General features: G+C 43.7%; 1 protein-coding gene across 1 annotated transcript in view; it reads left to right on the top strand.

Annotated features, from left to right (window-relative positions):
- ADAMTS19 (ADAM metallopeptidase with thrombospondin type 1 motif 19) overlaps nucleotides 1-19,625 on the top strand; it is a 275,226-nt gene that overhangs the window by 159,190 nt on the left and 96,411 nt on the right. Inside the window, exons 12-13 of the mRNA XM_089677700.1 lie at nucleotides 10,293-10,423; nucleotides 12,019-12,191. Coding sequence (XP_089533826.1) covers nucleotides 10,293-10,423; nucleotides 12,019-12,191 — 304 coding nt within the window. The remainder of the gene's footprint in view (nucleotides 1-10,292; nucleotides 10,424-12,018; nucleotides 12,192-19,625) is intronic.

The following is a 19,625-nucleotide window of genomic DNA, read 5'->3' as shown; positions in this document are numbered from 1 at the left end:
GGTTCCTCCTGGTGCATGACAATGCCCAACCTCATGTGGCAAGAGTATGCAGGCAGTTCCTGGAGGATGAAGGAATTGATACCATTGAATGGTCCCCACGCTTGCCTGGCCTAAAACCAATAGAACACCTCTGGGATATCATGTTTCATTCCACCCCACACCGCCAGGTTGCACCTCAGACTGTCCAGGAGCTCAGTGATGCCCTGGTCCAGATATGGGAGGAAATACCCCAGAACACATGGGGCTAGATATCACAAGAAGGTCTCTTCAGAGGAAGATTCCTCCTCATCATCTCCACATAGACCATACAGAGATCTCAGTGAGGTTTTTGTCTCCTCTGTCTCAGACTGAAACCCAAAGACAAGTTTATTTTTTGCAAGTTGCTCTATTTGTTAAAATAATGAAAAAGGCTTTAGTATGGCAGGAAGAGTTTTCCTCTACTAAGAAAGCTGTTGTGTCAATGTAGTGGGAATTATGTGTTTCCAATCCAGAAAAGAGTAGCTGAGCTTTGATACATCCTTTGTAAAGTAGACCTCTCTTTGAGAGGCTTGCATGTCCATGGAGGATTTGATTAATGATCCTATGGACAGAAAGATGAGTAAAGAGTAAAAGGATTTTTGTGCTAGTGAAGCAGCCTGTAAATGGACAGTGGCTCTTACCTCCACTAGTAGGGCACTAAAAGCATCAATAGGGGATGTGAACTTATGTTGATTATTATTATTATTATTATTACATCGAGTTTATATAGCGCCAAAGGGTTTGCTCAGCGCTGTACAATAGGGGGGACAATACATGGCACAGTACAACAAAGACAGACAGCGTACGAGGGGTAAGAGGGCCCTACTCTTTCAAGCTTACAATCTAGGAGGGAGGGGGTAGTGGAACAATAGGAAGTGGCTGAGGGGAATGAAGTGGCTGAGGGGGATGAAGTGGTGGGAGGAATGAGGGAGAAAGGCCGTTAGGTGAGGGTGGGGTAGGCTTCCCTGAAAAGATGGGTTTTGTGAATGTGGGGAGGGAAGGCGACAGTCGGATGGATTTGGGCAGTGAGTTCCAGAGGATAGGGGAGGACCTGGAGAAGTCCTGCAGTCGTGCATAGGAGGAGGAGACCAGGGAGCAGGATAGAAGGAGGTCCTGTGAGGAGCGAAGGGTACGGGTAGGGTGGTACTTGGGGATCAGGTTGGTGAGGTAGTCAGGGGCAGTGTTATGAACGGCTTTGTAGGTCAAGATTAGAAGTTTAAATTTGATGCGTTGGACAATCGGGAGCCAGTGGAGGGAGAGGCAGAGGGGGGTGGCAGAGGTGGAGCGGGTGGTGAGGTGGATGAGTCTGGCCGCTGAGTTCAGGATGGTCTGGAGCGGGGAGAGCCTGCACTTGGGTAGGCCAGTGAGAAGAGAGTTGCAGTAGTCAAGGCGTGAGATAATGAGGGAGTGTACAAGAAGTTTGGTGGTGTCTGGGGTGAGGAAGGCACGTATCTTGGCAATATTGCGGAGATGGAGCCTGCAGGTGTCTGCAAGTGATTTGACATGAGGGAGGAAGGAGAGGTTCGAGTCAAGAATGACGCCAAGGACTTTGGCTTGCGGGGCGGCAGTGATAGTGGTGTTGGTGGTGGTGATGGATAGGCTGGGGGGGGGGTGCGGGCAGGGGGAAAGACGAGGAGTTCGGTTTTGGAGAGGTTAAGCTTGAGGAAATGGAGCGACATCCAGTCTGAGATGTCGTTTAGGAGGTGAGTGATGCTGGCGGAGATAGTGGGGGTGAGGAGAGGGGTGGAGAGGTAAATTTGGGTGTCGTCAGCATAGAGGTGATAATTGAAGCCATGGGAGTGTATGAGTGTGCCCAGGGAGGAGGTGTAGATGGAGAAGAGAAGGGGTCCAAGGACAGAGCCTTGAGGGACCCCAACAGAGAGGGGGAGGGAGGGAGAGGTGGCGCCATTGTAGGTGACGCTGAAGGAGCGTCGGGATAGGTAGGATGAGAACCAGGAGAGAGCGGTATCTCTGATGCCAAGGGAGAGTAGTTTATTAAGGAGGAGGGGGTGGTCGACTGTGTCGAAGGCCGCAGAGAGGTCCAGGAGAAGGAGGACAGAGTAGTCTCCCTTGGCTTTGGCGTTTAGTAGGTCGTTAGTGATTTTGAGGAGGGCAGTTTCGAGGAATGTAGGGGACGGAAGCCGGACTGTAATGGGTCAAGGAGGTTATTGTCAATAAGGTGGGCGCTTAGGCGATCATAGACTATGCACTCAAGGAGCTTGGAGGTGAGTGGCAGCAGGGAGATGGGTCTGAGGTTGTTGGAGTCCGCGGGAATCAAGGGAGGGCTTTTTGAGGATGGGGGTGATATGTGCGTGCTTTAGGGGGGAGGGGAATGCGCCAGTAGAGAGGGAGAGATTGAAGATGTGGGTGAGGGAGCGGATGAGGGAAGAGGGGGGTGACCGGAGGAGTTGAGAGGGGATAGGGTCCAGGGGGCAGGTAGTGAGGTGGGCTTCTGAGAGGATCTTGACGACTTCCTCAGTAGTGACAGGGCTGAGGGAGTGCAGTGCAGGGGGGGTTACGGTGGGCGGGGCCTCGGGAGAGGTGGAGGGCAGTGCGGTTGTGAGGGCAGAGGAGGGGGGAGAAGAAGGGGTAACGGGGGTGGGGAGGCTAGGTGGGGAGGTAGATTGCGAGTCGACAATGTCCTTGCGGATAGCGTCAATCTTGTTACGGAAATGGGTGGCAATCTCGTGGGCGGTGAGTAAGGTACTGAGTGGAGGAGGGGGGAGGGAGAGCAGGGAGTTGAAGGTGGAGAAGAGTGAGGGCAGGAGGAGAGGGTGTTGATTAGGTTAACAAAGTAGGCCTGCTTGGCGGCGTGGAGGGAGGAGGTGTAAGTGAGGAAGGCAGATTTGTAGAGGGAGAATGCGTGAGGGGACCTGGTTTTGCGCCACAGTCTCTCCAGTGCGCGACTGCGACGTTTGAGGCGTTTATTGCTGTCATTCTGCCATGGTTGAAGCGGCCTGGGTTTGATGATGCGTGTGGTTAGGGGTGCCAGAGAGTCTAGGGCAGCTGACAGTGAGTCGTTGTACAAGGTGGTGGCTATGTCAGGACATGACAGTGGGAGGATGCTGTCGTGTAGGCGGTCGGCGGCTGAGTGGAGGGGGGCCGGGTTCAGGTTGCGGAGATTGCGGCTGGTAATGGTTTGGCGTTTTTGGGGGGGGAGTTGAGGGAAGGGGAGATGGAGAACGTGATGAGGTGGTGGTCAGAGAGAGGGAAGGGGGTGTTAGAGAACTGGTTGAGGGTACAGAGGTGGGAGAAGACGAGATCCAGGGTGTTCCCTCCGATGTGGGTGGAGGATTGCATGTGCTGTGTGAGCGCGAAGGAGGAGGTTAGGTGGAGGAATTGGGAAGTGGCTGGGTTGTTGTCGTTGATGGGGATGTTGAAGTCCCCGAGGATGATGGTCGGTAGCTCAGAGGAGAGGAAGAAGGGGAGCCAGGCGGCGAAGTTGTCCAGGAAGTGGGGTATGGACCCAGGAGGTCTGTAGATCACTGCGATCCTTAGGGGGGTGGGTGAGAAGAGTCGGATGCAGTGCGCCTCAAAGGAGGGGAAGGATAGAGAGGGTGGGTTAGGGAGGACCTGGAAGGTGCTCAGTGGTGAAAGGAGCAAGCCGACACCACCACCTCTGCGATCGCTCAGTCTTGGCCAATGGGTCCAGATGAGACCTCCATGGGTGAGTGCCGCAGGGGAAGTGGAGTCGGTGGCTTGTACCCAGGTTTCGGTGACTGCTAGGAGGTTTAGGGAGCGGGAGATGAAGAGGTCATGGATGGCGGTAAGCTTGTTGCAAACCGAACGGGCATTCAGGAGTGCAACCGAGAGAGGGGGGATAGGTATGGGGAGGAGGGGTACATGTATGAGGTTGAGGGGGTCGCGTCGGCTGGCGTGAGCAGGGGGGGCTCTAGGAAGAGGGTGAGGTGGTGGGGCTCTAGGGGGGCCAGGGTTCGGGGAGATGTCCCCAGCTGATATGAGAAGGAGGAGGGTGAAGAAGGTGGCATGGGAACGGGAGGTGTAGGAGCGTGTGGGTCTGGAAGTAGTGGCAAGTGGGTCAACGGGGAAGTGAAGTAGCAGGAGGAGGTGGTGGGTGCCGTAATGGGGAGAGGGGAGAAGCGAGGGGGCGATATAGAGCTGCTTAGTGGGGGTGGGCGGGTAGAGGGAGGCGGTTTTAGGGATGGAGGAGAGGAGGACGAGGAGGAGGAGCGCGAGCGGCATGTTGGGGTGAGCGGGGTGCTGGAAAGGTCAGGGGGGTGAAGGGGTGCTGGTCAGGGATGGCAAAGCAGAGTGTCCGAAATGCCGTGGGAGGTGAGGGGGTGCAGGTCCAGGATGGTGAAGCAGAGCGTCTGTAGCGCTGTGGAGGAGACTATTGAGTTCTTCTGTGAGGGGAGAGGGAGAGTGGAGGGCAGCAAGGATAGCAGCTGGTTGGTAGTAGTCTGTGGGTGAAGTAGGTTGGTGTCCGTGGGTGCAGCGGCACATCATCAGTGGGTGCGGTGGTTCGGTGAGCGGAGGGGTCGTAGGGCACGACGTCAGGGGTGCAGTAGGCGCGGCATCTGGTGATGCTGGCGGCTCGTAGACCGGAGAAGTTGAGGCCAGGTGTTGAGGGCTTGGCGTCGGGAGGCGTTGAGGGTGCTGAAGGGCCCGACGTCAGGAGGAGTGGAAGGGTCGTCGTCAGGAGGTGGTATGGATCGACGTCTGGAGGTGGAGTAGGCTGGGCGTTGGCAGCTGTAGTAGGCTCGGCGTCCGTGAACGAAGTGAGCCGGCGCAGGCGGATGTTGAGGGCCAGGCGCTGAGGACTCGGCGTCGGGAGGCGCTGATGGTGCTGAAGGGCCCGGCATCAGGAGGTGTTGAAGGGACCGGCGTTAGGCGGTGTAGAGGGGCCGTTGACAGGAGGTGGAGTGGGTTAGTCGCAGTCGGGCTCAGCATCCGTGGGTGAGGTGAGCAGCGCAGGTGGATGTTGTGGGCTAGCGACTGGGGGTGCTAGGGGCCCTGCGTCGGTGGGAGCGGTAAGGCCGCGTGGTAGGCTTGGCTCCGCCGAATTGGATAGGGTTTGGGCAGTTCAGTGGTAGGTGCCCGAAAGGGGAGGCTTACCCTCTCGATGCAGGTAACGGAGATGCGGCGGCGTCCTGGAAAGGTCCCTGGTCTGGGGCCGGCTGGTGCAGGGTGCAGGGCAGCCCGCAGGGTGCTGGGAGGCCCAAAGCAGTTCCCAGGCAGGGTCGCCGGGTGCGGGCCGCTGGGTGTTGGATGCTGGGCGCCCCGAGGTGGCGGCAGGGTGCCAGCGGCTGGACGCGGGCAGTCTGGGGTGGTCCCTGAGCTAGTAGGGAGGGCTCCAGGGAGACCGCGAGGCCGTGCCGGTTCCTGGTGGTCCAGGGTAATCAGCGAGGACCCAGGGCTGATGGGGAGGGTCCTGGGCAGGCAGGCAGATCGGCAGATGGAGAGAAGCAGACAGAAATAAGAGTAGATAGAAGTTCCTCAGCTTCTCAGCTGTTTCGATTGACAGCAGATTTAATTGCAAAAATGGCAGAAGTTGCTCTTTACAAATCACTCAGTTATTACTCATAGAGCCTTATGATTAAAACACTGGCCAGTGGACAGAACAATGGCTAAATGGTTAGCGCTTCCACCTGGCAGCATTAGGGTCGTTGGTTCAAATCCCAGCCACGGCACCTCCTGCCTTGAGTTTACATATTCTCCCTGTGCCTGCGTGGATTTCCTCCCACACTCCAAAGACATCCTCGTAGGTTAACTAGATCCTGCCTAAACTGGCCCTAGTATATGTATGAATGTGAGTTCCTTAGATTGTATGCAACTTGAGGGTAAGGGACTAATGTGAATGTACAAAATATATATGTTAAGCACTGCATAAATTGATGGTGCTATATAAGTATCTGTAATAAATAATAATTTATTCTAGCAAGGCCTCTGCTTAATTTAATTTTTAAATTTGAACTGTTTGAAGAGACATTAGAATACTGTAAGTTATTCAGTGAATATCGGAGCAGATGGGTCCACAGGACAGGAGATGCCAGCGACAGCCTTTTTGTTCTAATAAAAGATTAAAAGAAAAATTCAATGAAGTAAGATTATACCAACCAGACAGAGTATTTCATGCATTACTGAAAGAATTCACATTCTACCTTTAAAAAGTCCAGAATATACCCACCAAGACCAGCGAAGGGACCAAGATGACTGAAAGATTCAGATTTAAAGGCTAGGTAGGGGCGGTATATATAATCAGGACAATTTTCTTGAATTATTATTATTATACAGTATTTATAAAGCGCCAATAGTTCGCTCAGTGCTGTACATTACAAAGGGGGACAGAACATGTGACAGAACAACAACAATACAATGCAAAACATGAGGGGATCGAGGGCCCTGCTCTTTCGAGCTTACAATCTAGGAGGGAGGGGATGGTGGCACAGGAGGAGATAGCTGTGGGGGATGGGGTGGTAGGAGGAGTGGAAGAGGTTGGCAAGTTTTGATTTTGAATTTGATCCGTTGCACAATCGGAAGCCAGTGGAAGGGGGTGGCGGAAATGGAGTGGTTGGAAAGGTGAATGAGTCTGGCAGCCGTATTCAGGATCGACTGAAGCAGGGATAGCCAGCGGCGAGGCAGGCCAGTAAGGAGGGAGTTGCAGTAATCGAGTCGTGATATGATGAGGGAGTGGATGAGCTGTTTAGTGGTTTCTGGGGTTAGGAACGTGCGTATTTTGGCGACGTTGCGGAGGTGGAGTCTGCACGAGCTTGTTAAAGATTGGACTTGGGGCTGGAAGGATAGGTTGGAGTCCAGAATGACACCAAGTACTCTGGCCTGCGGGCTGGTTTGATGGTGGCGTTGTTGGATGTGATGGAGAAGTCAATGGGGGGTAGTGTCCGGGCTGGGGGGAAGACAAGAAACTCGGTTTTGGAGAGGTTCAGTTTAAGGAAGTGGAGCGACATCCAGTTTGATATGTCGCTCAGTAGGTGTGTGAATTATTATAATTAATTGTATTGTTTATTATTCAGTACTAAATAAAGTGTAAAGATATTTTTTATTGCCTTGACCTTTACCTTCATCTGATCCCTGACCTGCCAATTAGTTTGGATCTCCTTGTTATCAAGCTTGGATTGGACATTGGACTACTTTCTGAACTACTCCATTTGATCCCCTACCAACTAACAATAATTCTGGCTCCCACAGACTGGCTATGTGCTCGTGTGGTACACAAATTAGTCCTGTCAATTTAAGAATGTGATCCTAAGGACAACTCGTTATGTGTATAAAAGACACCTGTCCATAGAATCTTTCTTCCATTCAAACCTCACCATCAGGGCAAATGACCAAAGATCTGTCAAATGTTGTCAGGGACAAAATTGTAGACATGCACAAGGTTGGAATGGGCTACAAGGCCATCAGAAAGAAGCCAACAATCGCTCTCTGTTTGGAGCTCCATACAAGGTTTGCCTCATGGGGTAAGGATGATCATGAGAGAAGTGAGGGATCAGCCCAGAACTAAACAGGAGGAGCTTGTGAATGAACTCAAGGCAGAGGGAATCAGAGTCACCAAACAAACCATTGGTAACACAATAGGCCGCCATGGATTGAAGTCCTGCAGCGCCCGCAAGGTCTATATCTATACTTATATGGACTGGGTAATGTGTTAGGAACGTAAGGATGCCCCATTGTTTGCTGGAAATTTAAATTATCAACCTACAGAGGACTGAATTCAAAGACAACCCAAAAATTGAAGTGAAAAAAATATGCAGCAGGCCAGTCCATTTTGGTGAAATTTCATTGTAGCAACTCAAAATTATACTCAGCAGTTTGTATGGCCCCCGCATACTTGTATGCATGCCTGCCAACATTGGGGCATGCTCCTAATGAGACGACGGATGGTGTCCTGGGATATTTCCTCCCAGATCTGGACCAGGGCAATACTGAGCTCCTGAACAGTCTGCGGTGCAACCTGGCAGCGTCGGATGGACCGAAACATTATATCCTAGAGGTGTTCTATTGGATTTAGGTCAGGCAAGCGTGGGGGCCATTCATTGGTGTCAATTTCTTCATCCTCCAGAAACCGACTGTATACTCTCGCCATATGAGGCCTGGCATTGTCGTGCACCAGGAGGAACCCAGGACCCATTGCACCCGCATAGGGTCTGACAATGGGTCCAAGGATTTCACCCCGATACCTAATTGCAGTCAGGGTGCCATTGTCTAGTCTGTAGAGGTCTGTGCGTCCTTCCATGGATATGTCTCCCCAGACCATCACTGACCCACCACCAAAACGGTCACGCTGAATGATGTTACAGGCAGCATAATGTTCTCCACGGCTTCTTCAGACCCTTTCACGTCTGTCACATGTGCTCAGGGTGAACCTGCTCTCATCTGTGAAAAGCACAGGCCACTAGTGGCGTACCTGCCAATTCTGGTGTTCAATGCTAATACAGCTCTATGGTGCCGGGCGGTGAGCACAGGGTCCATTAGAGGACTTTGGGAATTCAGGCCACCCTCATGAAGTCTGTTTCTGATTGTTTGGTCTGAGACATTCACATCAATGACCTGCTGGAGGTAATTTTGTAGGGCTCTGGCAGTACTCATCCTGTTGCTCCTTGCACAAAGGAGCAGACACCGGTCCTGCTGATTGGTTAAGGATCTTCCACAGCCCTGTCCAGCTCTCCTAGAGTAACTGCCTGTTTCCTGGATTTTCCTTCATGCTCTTGAGACTGTGTTGGGAGACACAGCAAACCTTCTGACAATTGCTCTAGCTCTGAGGAAGGGGGTTCATCTCCCGAAACACGTCAGCTTATCCCTATTAAGGGCACAGCATTGCATTAACTGTCATCTATCTATCTATCTATCTATCTATCTATCTATCTATCTATCTATCTATCTATCTCTCTCACTCTCTATTTATATATATATATATATATATATATATGTATATATATATATATATAAATATTTTTTATTTTTTTTAAGCAGCTAATAAACTCCAGCAAATTTATAGTTGAGCCTGATAGATTTTCACCCTTGGTAAAGCTTAGCTGGTGCTTGGGAACACAATTAATGGACTTAGAAGGATTGATGTAATTGATACCTATACTGAGTAGTGAGTAGTTAATTTTGTCTAATCAAGAAAAGCACTTTGTGATTAATTACTTCAGTTGTAGAACATGCAAAAATATTGCAGGTCATCAGTTACTGTACTTGGCTTCATTATAGTTTCTTTTATTTATTGTGGTAAATTAATATTTATGCCATCTGAGAAGCTTTATTAAAAATGAGTATATTTGAGTACGTGTATAATAATATTCCAATGCAACATGCAGTGTTTCTAGCACCACTATATAATTTTTTCACATATTTCAAATGCATCAATGAGTTACAACATAAGGAAAATACATTCATTTAATGAGAACTCTGTTTAGTGTCCATCAACAGCTTTCAAGCTGTACCTAAAGTTTATTTTGTGCTATCTGAATTAATCAAGTTCAACATTTCCATTAATTCCATCTGGGCATTTTTCTCACATGAAAAAGACAATTAAAATAGAACATTTTGTAGAAAGCCAGTGTCTGCAGAATTTATTTTATCTTGTGTAATTTGTTCTTTTTTTATGAAGTGCCAAATACATATCCAAATCTAATATGCAGCTATTAGTACTTCCAGCAGAAACATTCTGTGTCATTAAGGTTATTCGGTTTACAAAAATAAAGCACACACATACAATATGCAATATAAAATGTTATAAGTAATAGGTTTTCCTGGTATTCTATTAATTTGTCAGATAATAATCAATATCCATAATATTTAAGAAGTCTACAAACAAAGAAGAAAATAACTCTATTTTTTAGTTAAATAGAATTAAAGGGAAGGGGAATATACTGCAAAATTATTTTCATGCAAATGTATGTATTTATTTATTTTGTTAACTCTCTGTGTACTATTAACTTAGCATACAATAAAAGAAAAAAGAAGAACATAAACATATAATTTAAGAACTGAGATGTAATGTTGTAATGTTTCTGAGTTCCTTCTAAGCTGCTTCTGACCTACTTCTAAGTTGTTTTGAGCTGTTTTTATTGATGTACTTAAACCCTAAGCTGTATGTTAGCATTTGACAGTTCAGTCTTGTCACAGCAGCATGTTAATTAGGGATTTTTGATAATCATTACTGAATCCTGAAATCTTTAAACCAATTAGGGTTTCTGTTGTTTATTTTTTGGGGGGGGTTTTGTTTTTTTTGTGGGGGCTCTGCTTTTCCTCTGCCAAAAACCTTGTAATATATATATATTTCTTGACAGTGGTGTAGAGTTGGAGAATGCACCAGCATGACTTCAGCCTCTGAACACCTGTCTGGAGAATGGAGTTCTTGGAGTACATGCAGCAGAACGTGTGGCACAGGAGTTCGAAGTAGACAACGCAAATGCGTAAGGTAAATACATTTGATGTATACAGTACATATAGATAATGTTACTGGCCAGCTCAGTAGATTGTTTTAAAAAAGGCCTGTATTCTATCCTTGATCCAGAGTATATCTGATTGCCTCTTGGGGGATCAGGAAGGATTTATTTCACTTGCTGGAGCAAATGGGATCATGCTTAATTTTTTTTTTTGCCTTCCTCTGGATCAACTGTGGGTATAGGATTGTGTATATAGGATTGTATAACCTCTATTGGTTGAACTGGATTGACTTGTGTCTTTTTTCAACCAGACTAACTATGTAAATGTATCGTTACAGTTGTATTAAACCCAAAAGCAAATATCTATTACATTGCAGAGCACCAATTCTTAGATGTGATGGCTGCATTTCTTTTTTAGGCTTTATTTCTTCTATTTTCATTTGGTGTTCTGGCCATTAAGTCTGTTGTTTTTTTAAAGAAGAAGCTGTCCAGCAGAATGTATCATTTACAGAGATAGGACAAACCATTCAAGCAGGGGTGCTTACAATGATCAAACCAATAGTATCAGAAAAAAGGAATTGAAAAAATTATGCTGCGCTACCCAGTCACATAGACCCCTAAATAATAATGAATCAAGGTGAAATAGATGCAAATAAAATGTAAATAATGAAAATAACTAGTGATTAATTGAGTAAATCAGAAAATGATGAATAAATAGCATTACACAAAAATTAATAAAGCACCATGAAAACTGATTGTATTCCAAATGTAGAAAATGTAAATATAACAATGATGATAAACAAGTGATAAAAACTTGATAAAAATGAATCACTCAAAAAACAAAACCACTCGATGTGAACAGAGTGACAGTATGGATAAATAAATAACATTGAATCGATAAATCACATGAAAAACATTATCAAATAAAATTAATATGAATAAATAAAGTGCACAGTCCCAGTGAATCTGTGTATCTTCAGAAGAAACTGTGGAACATCCAGTGACCACAAAAGACACACAGCCAATCCTCTACCAGCTAGCTCACCTCTAAGTTGTTACCCGCAAGGGGTCAAAGGACTAAGAAAGGGGGGCACTTATCCGATGATACCCCTTCGGAAATGATCAGAGCAATACTCTAAAGTGGCAATGGTAGACATTCATCAATATACCAGCAGTAAACAGCACATGGCCAAAGCTCTCTCCTCTCCAATAAGCCACTCATGCAAATCAAAACAAAAAAACTCCCATAGTGTAGTAAGTAAACCGTTTAATAGATAAAAACAGCAAAATGACTACTCACATGAAAAGAACGGGTCCACAGACCCATACAGGCATGGAAAAACTGCAATGGCAGAAAAGGTGTACAGCACTAGGGTGTACTAAGATGGCGGCTGCCGTCCATACTAGAAATTACATCACCACACTTCCATCCTACATGTTACCTCACGAATCACGTGACTTCCTCACAGTAAGTTGTGGAGGATTTACCTTGCCTATGACGCTACTCAACACAGCAAGAGGAATTCTGTATTGTGTTTCCCTTTAATCTCTACTTTCTTAATGCACCATACATGTGCTGCAATTTCAAAGGCACTTTCCACCAGGTTTTTATTGCTTTCTCCTCTAGCCAGAGCACTGAAGGACGTCAATGCAATGATCCTAAACTCCAGTATAAAATATGTGAGAACTCAAGATGTCCTCCTGGAGTCCCTGAATTCAGAGACTGGCAATGTCAGACCTTCAGCTTCCGATCCTCCTACCCTAACCACAAACATCGCTGGCATGCTATCATTAATGAAGGTAACATCAGTAATTAATTTATATAATATACTTATATTCTTTCATATATGATATATATTATATAAAATGAACCAAACTCAGCTTCATACGTCATATTTTTGTAAAGGGCACAGGATAAGTGAAAGGATAACTGTGAAAAAAGGGAGTGCTTTGTAAATCCAACAGTGGTTCTAACAAAGAGAGGGACATTTATTTTCTGTGAAAATAAACACAGATACTTTTTATGCCGATTTCTGTCCTGAAGCAGCCATTTTCTTGGTCATACTCTAGGCAGTGTAGCCACCTGAGGATCTTGGATGGACAGTACTTCACTAAAAAATAAAAGGTGAACTTTTCACTGCTTTCATTTGCATACAGCTTGCATATAAGTAAATTGCTACCAATTCCAACATGCAAACTTTGCCCACAGACAATGCCTCTTAAAGCCCTCTGCCCCCACGTACACACACATATGAGCACAGACGCCTGTTTCAGCTGCAGTCTCATGTGAACAATAACTGCATCTCATATATTAGGTATTGCTGGCTGGTGTCGGCTTCTATGGTGTCTGGTGGCCAGTCTTTCTTTTGCTGCTAACCAATACAAGCATAATTGTCATGCCTATGATTTCCCAAGGTGAATAAAGTAAATTAAAACAATTGTTGAATTAATTTTAATAACAAAAGCTATTGAAACATATTAGCAAAAACAGTATGAACTCTGAATATATTTTTTTAAATATATGAATTTTAAATGTATGTCTTAAGTTGTTGAATTTACTGATGATACTACAATTTTAGAATCATTCAGGCTTAGTAGACACAAGCGTAAGCGTTTTGTACGTCATACTGACTGTTTGGTTTAAAAAAAAAAAAAAAGCCTCCTTAATTCCTTTTAGAGTTCTACATTTAAGTGCAGAATTCCACAGACTGATGAGCTAAGCTTCTCACCCTTATTTTTATCATGGGACTGTGAAGGAATCCCGTGCTGCAGGCAGTTGGCCACTATCATCAGCTTCTTCTTTGTATTGGAATTATAAAGACTTTAGAACAATTGTCCATCACTAATTCCGGCTCTTGCATGTTAAAGTCTCCAGGCTTGTGGTCAGGTTTCATAAGAAAATATGTGAGATTTCATTTTTCATATTTTACATGTCCCATTAAATACCAGCACTAAAGGTTACAGCCCTGCTTTCTATAAAATGCACACAAATTTCCAAGGATTCAGTTTTCCATATGAAAATATGGAAAACAATCTCAGTGTTTTTATATTTAACCTAAGCTTTTTAAGCATATGGGGCAGAAACTGTTTCCATAAACTTGTGCAATTATCGATCACATCCTACAAATGAACAAATATGCGAGCATATGCTGATATTCAGTTTCTGAAAATGGTGGTAATTATTGATACGAAAAGAGAATCAACGCAAAAGATTTTGTAATTTATGAGTGAATTTTTCTCATTAATATGTACAAAGTACTGACACTTACATGATGCTTTAGCATGGCTTTTATATTAATCCTTAAATACCTAATATGTTCTAACATTACACGACTAACCATATTTCTAAACAAAATATGTAGTGTTATCTCCTCTAACCATGCAATAACCATAACCCTAGTGTTCATATAACTTGAATGCAACCAAACAAATGTAATATCAAAAACAAATGTTTTTGGATTTATAACTTGTACTGAAATTCAGACCACTTTTTTACTAAAGGAGCTTGGGACATTCACTCATACATTATCCAATCATGTAGACAGCTAATTCCTGTTTTTTGTTGTGTTTTGTTTTTTTTTTGTTTTTTATTTATTTCATCTGCATCTGGTTGGATAATTAAAGTTATTTTTTTGAAGATTTTCAACTTCCTCAGCAAATCAGCCTCAACATGTCTGCTGAACACAATTAATAGGAGTGTTTACTATGTATGACTTAATAACAACAATACTATGAATGACAAATGACAAAATACTACTATTATAAGGTACCCTTAAAAAAATATTAAATTAATAACCTTTTAAAAAAACGCTCCTTTGACAGCAATGAAGAAATAAACAGTGGGGGAGATTTACTAAAACTGGAGCACTCAGAATCTGGGGCACCTGTGCATGGTAGCCAATCAACTTATAACTCCAGCTTGTTCAATTAAACTTTGACAATAAGACCTGGAATCTGATTGGTTTCTATGTGGAGCTTCACCAAATTCTGTATTGGCAAAACAAACAAATGACATATATGATGCAGCCTGTCACTAGCATTAACACAACAGTCTTTGTTTTTCTGTGCCTGACTAATTCAAGTAATGGTTGGCAACATAGCACTGTAGCACTATGGTGTGAAGGAGCCTTTAACCGCTTGCCTACTGGGCACTTTCACCCCCTTCCTGTCCAGGCCAATTTTCAGCTTTTACTGTCGTACTTTGAATGACTATTGCGCAGTCATGCAACACTGTACCCAAATGAAATTTGTATCATTTTTTGTAGACATATAGCGTTTTTTTTGGTGGTATTTAATCACCACTTGGTTTTTATTTTTTGCTAAACAAATGAAAAAAGACCAAACATTTTGAAAAAAAAACATTTTTTCATAGTTTATGTTATAAAATTTTGCAAACAGGTAATTTTTCTCCTACACTTATGTGCACTGATGGGCACTGATATGCAGCACTGATGGTCACTGATAGGCTGCACTGATGTGTACTGATGAGGCTGCACTGATAGGCAGCACTGGTGGGCACTGATAGGTTGCACTGATGGGCGCTGAAAAGGAGGCACTGATGAGGCTGCTCTGATATGCGGCACGGGTGGGCACTGATAGGCAGCACTGAAAGTCACTGATAGATGGCACTGACTGGCGGCACTGATGGGCAGGGACTGGTGGAACTGATGGACACTGCCTGGTGGCACTGATGGACAATGACTGGTTGCACTGATGGACACTGACTGGTTGCACTGGTGGACACTGTTGGGACTGCACTGATGGACACTGTTGAGGCTGCACTGATGTCCGCTTTGAGCTGCCCTGATGTCCTCTGATGTGTAAATACATATGCTGATTACCAGCTCTCCTCCCTCCTCATGCTGTGACAGCGTGAGGAAAGTGCAGCCAATAACTGGCAACTGTATTTACATTGTGATCAGCTGTGTCATTGGAAACAGCTGATCATGTGGTAAAAGGGCACTGTGATTGGCCCTTTACCATGTCATGTGATCAGCTATGTTCACAGAACACAGCAATCACAGAGCTCACAGGGTGCACACCCTAGGGGGCGGGCGGGAGGCGCAGTTCTGGAGGATGTCCTATGACTTCCTCCCAGAACTAGGCAACTGTGCTATTGCCATCATTTGGCTATAGCCCGGTCATCAAGTGGTTAAAGATATTTTTAAAAGGATTTTAGAAGGATGGACCCTACATGAATTTACAGAATTAATGTATATTAATATAATAACATAATATTTCACAAGCTATCATTTGAAGTAAAGTGTGTTCGGTCAGAGCAGTGCCATTTATTGTTAATGCCACCTAAATGCACCTTCTCAACACACTTACACTAGTATGCACTAAGCTGCTGAAAATGCTGCATTATATGGTGCATTAGGTAGATGAGATTCTTCTGCATGCAGAATTTTTAGAATTTGTTTGCTTTCTGTATTCCATGTGACAAGGGAGGGTCATCCCTGTTCATTCGGATGCTAACCTGATGTAAGCCAGTAGAAAAGATTAGTGCAGAACTTGTAATGTGACAACCCTTAGGGCCTATTCACACCATCGCAGTCCACTGTGGTGAGTTAAATGCATGCACTTAAAAAGCGTAGCATTAGGGCAGCCCCTTTATGTGAATGGGCTGAACAAACATCACCATGGACCAAAAATTGTGCATTTAGCATTTTCAGCAGCACAGCTCAGTGCAATGCAAGTGCACTGCGACTGTGCATTGGGAACCTTTCAGAATAAATGGCACTGCAGAACACCAATGTACATTATCGCAGCATACTGGTGTAAAGGGGCTCTTAAGGTTCACCCAGTCACCCAGGTGAAATTGACAATTATAATGGGCATTACCTCCTCACTGGCTGAAATGATGCAGAACTTCACTTGCTAGCAGTTATGGGTTGACATCTCACTGGCAAAATGAATGTTTGAAAATCGACTACTGTATACACAGTTTGAGTGAGGGGAAATATACCCAACAGAAGATCTTATATCAGTAAAATTTGACAAGAGGTTTTAGTCATTCTCTACTTATTCAAAACCTAGAAAAAAAATTGACGCGGCATATATTTTAATTAACTCAATGAAATAATAAAGTCTAATAGTAAATAGAATAAATAATAGAACCAGGATGACAATCCCATAGTCTGTAGAACAAGTCAGTAATGGCAGCTCCCATACTTTGAAGGTTCACAAAGAAGAATTCTGTTGTGCAACGTGTGGTTAACCAATCATATTTTAGTATGCCAGAACCAGATTAGTAAAATGTATTATAATAAATGCTGATAGACGTTACTGCACTTTGCACATTTCTTTTTAACTTAGTGAAAATGCCCATATATGATTTCAGACATTATGGAAGGAGGATAAAGAGATAGTTAGTGCAGGAATTTTCCTTTAAAGAGGGCTATGGTATTTATTGGAAAGCTATAAAGTAAAGAAGCTTGTGGAAGTTTGCTCAGTAGAGTGTTTAGTGGAGGACATTGTATGTGCTATGGTTCATACAGCATGTATTGACTTAAAATGACTGTAAACTATATTTGGAAAATGCAGTAATATAATATATATTACTGCATGAAAATGTCATCTGTGTATTCATCAGGTAATAATTTTAAAGACAACAGTACACATAAAATCTGATGTATTTTTAGTTGCATTTACTTAGTTGTGCTAACATTTTACGATCCATTCAGCTGAGTGCATTTGGTCTTAAAAGCACACAGAGGTCAGTTATTCTTCTGCCTGTAGTGTTTTCCTGACTAGAAAAATAAGGATTATAAGAGTTACTACTAGATTTTAGTGTCTTATATATGGGATTGTACAACCTTGCACACAACCATCCCTTACCATATCAAGTAATAAATAAAACACCAGACAACCATTGTGCGGCAAAATATGGCCATAGCCCTTTATTGGGGTTTAAAACAACTTATTATACATTTTAACATGTAATATAAACATATCAAAAGACCAAAGACCTGCTCAGTTTTCAGTACCAAATATTTGTACATTATCACCAGATTACCAATTGTAATGGTGTCCGCATGCAAAGGTGGAAATTCTAAAGGGCCCTCTGCACACTGGTATATACCCTTTCAAGCAGACTCTGCAATAAATGGGGATATTTAGTTCGCACATATTGCAATACATGTTTAACCGTTTCAATACCGTGCAATTTTACACCTACCTGCCCAGGCCATTTTTCAGGTTTCAGCACTCTCACACTTTGAATGACAATTGCGCGGTCATACAACACTGTACCCAAACTAAAATTCGATCATTTTCTTCACACAACTAGAGCTTTCTTTTGGTGGTATTTAATCACCGCTTGGGGTTTTTATTTTTTGCTAAATTAACAAAAAAAGACCAAAAATTTTGAAAAAAAAACACATTTTTCTTTGTTTCTGTTATAAAAGTTTACAAATAAATAATTGTTCTTCATAAATTTAGGCCGAGATGTATTCTGCTACATGTCTTTGGTGAAAATAACCCAAATTAGGATGTATTTTTTAGTTTGTAGGAAAGTTATAGAGTTCACAAACTATGGTATTGATCAATCCTGAAGTACTGACAGCCAATCTAATTTCTTGAGGTCCAAGAATGTCAGAATAGTACAGATATCCCCAAATGACCCCTTTTTGCAGAGTAGACAGTCCGAAGTACTTCATAAGAGGCATGGCGAGTTTTTTGAAGTTGTATTTTTTGTCATAATTTTTCGGAAAATGAAAAAATTAAAAAAATTATTTTCACTATTTTTTTTTTTACATACTGTCACCAGTGCAGTACAGCGTCATCATATAACTGGAATGGTGGTGAACAGGGACACTGACTGGTGACAGTATGAAAAAAAAAAATATTTTTTTTTATTTATTTTTTTTTTATTTAATTTTTTATTACATTTTTTTTTATTTTTTTTAAGATTTTGTTTTTCATATTTTACTATGACCAAAGTAGTACAATGTTACCATAGTAACATTGTACTACTTTGGGGAAGTGATCAGTATTTTTTTTTTTTTTTTCACACAATTTGCTTATAGCAAAGAATTACTTTGCTATAAGCAAGCATTTACCTGAATGAAATCGATTCATTCAGCTTTTTTTTTTTTTTTGTGCTTAGCTGTGATTTGGTCACAGCTAATCACATGACATGTGCATGTGATTAGCTGTGACCATTCACAGCTAGGCACTAGTATACAATGGATGGCATCATGAATGAAGCCATCCATTGTATACAACTGTCATGTGACCTGCTGTGATTGGTCACAGCAGGTCACATGGTACCAGCAACGGGAGCCGGTACTCGGATCTGTCATCGGCCGTGTCCGAGGTGCACGGCCGGTGACAGATCGCACTGCTGCGCCGCTCTGCATTAGCGCAAACTGCGCATGTGCGGGAGCACGCCAAATGGCGTGCACCCGGAGTGCAGAGACAGTTTTGAAGCCACCAAACGGCCATTGGCCGGGCGGCTAATGGTTAAGCTCGCCAACTGCATCAAAGTAATCCCTCTATGGCCAGTCCTACTCTGCTCTGCCTACGCAAATGCTACTGTGGACACAATACCAACATAGGGGAAAAGACAAAGTGGGGGAGAGCTACCAGGTGGATGACAATACACCCACCAGGCTAGTTTTAAAAGCAAGGGCATCCCGAATACTGCAGCTGTCTCAAGCTTTGGCTGGAGTTCCACTTTAGAGATATCGCTACTGATGTCAGACAAGTGAACCAAATCACAATAGAACAAATGAGGAATAAAACCTTCAAACTTGCAATGGTGGAACGAAAATTCCCAATGGTTGCCATACATGTATTGATTAATATGTTAATTCTCTTAATAATTTTGTCCATAAACCCAGGAGTGGAAACCCAGGTTACGTGAGGAACAATTTCAGAAAAGACTAATATTATATTAGGTAATTGACTGCAGGTAGCAGTCAATGATATCACTGGGTATGATATTTGTTGAGGCCATTTCAGCTAGGTTAAAAGGATAATATCTGGTGCAGTTCAAGCTTGTAACAAATGAAACATATAAAGCAGACTGGCCATTCTCATGCCCCTACTACCTTTCTAAAGAATTAAAGTGATAATAAAGTCTTGTTTTTTTTCCTTTAAACTAACAAACATGTCATACTTACCTGCACTGTACAGTGGTTTTGCACAGAGCAGCCCAGATCATCCTCTTCTTGGGTCCCTTGCCAGTGATCCTGGCTTCTCCCTCCTATTGGTTGCCCCCACCACAAG

The sequence above is a fragment of the Staurois parvus genome, unplaced genomic scaffold (genome assembly GCF_062004578.1).
Source record: "Staurois parvus isolate SC_StPar_1 unplaced genomic scaffold, SC_StPar_1.0 ptg000014l, whole genome shotgun sequence".
In the NCBI taxonomy this organism is placed as follows: Eukaryota; Metazoa; Chordata; class Amphibia; order Anura; family Ranidae; genus Staurois; species Staurois parvus.
This window is presented reverse-complemented; position numbering and strand designations above follow the sequence as displayed.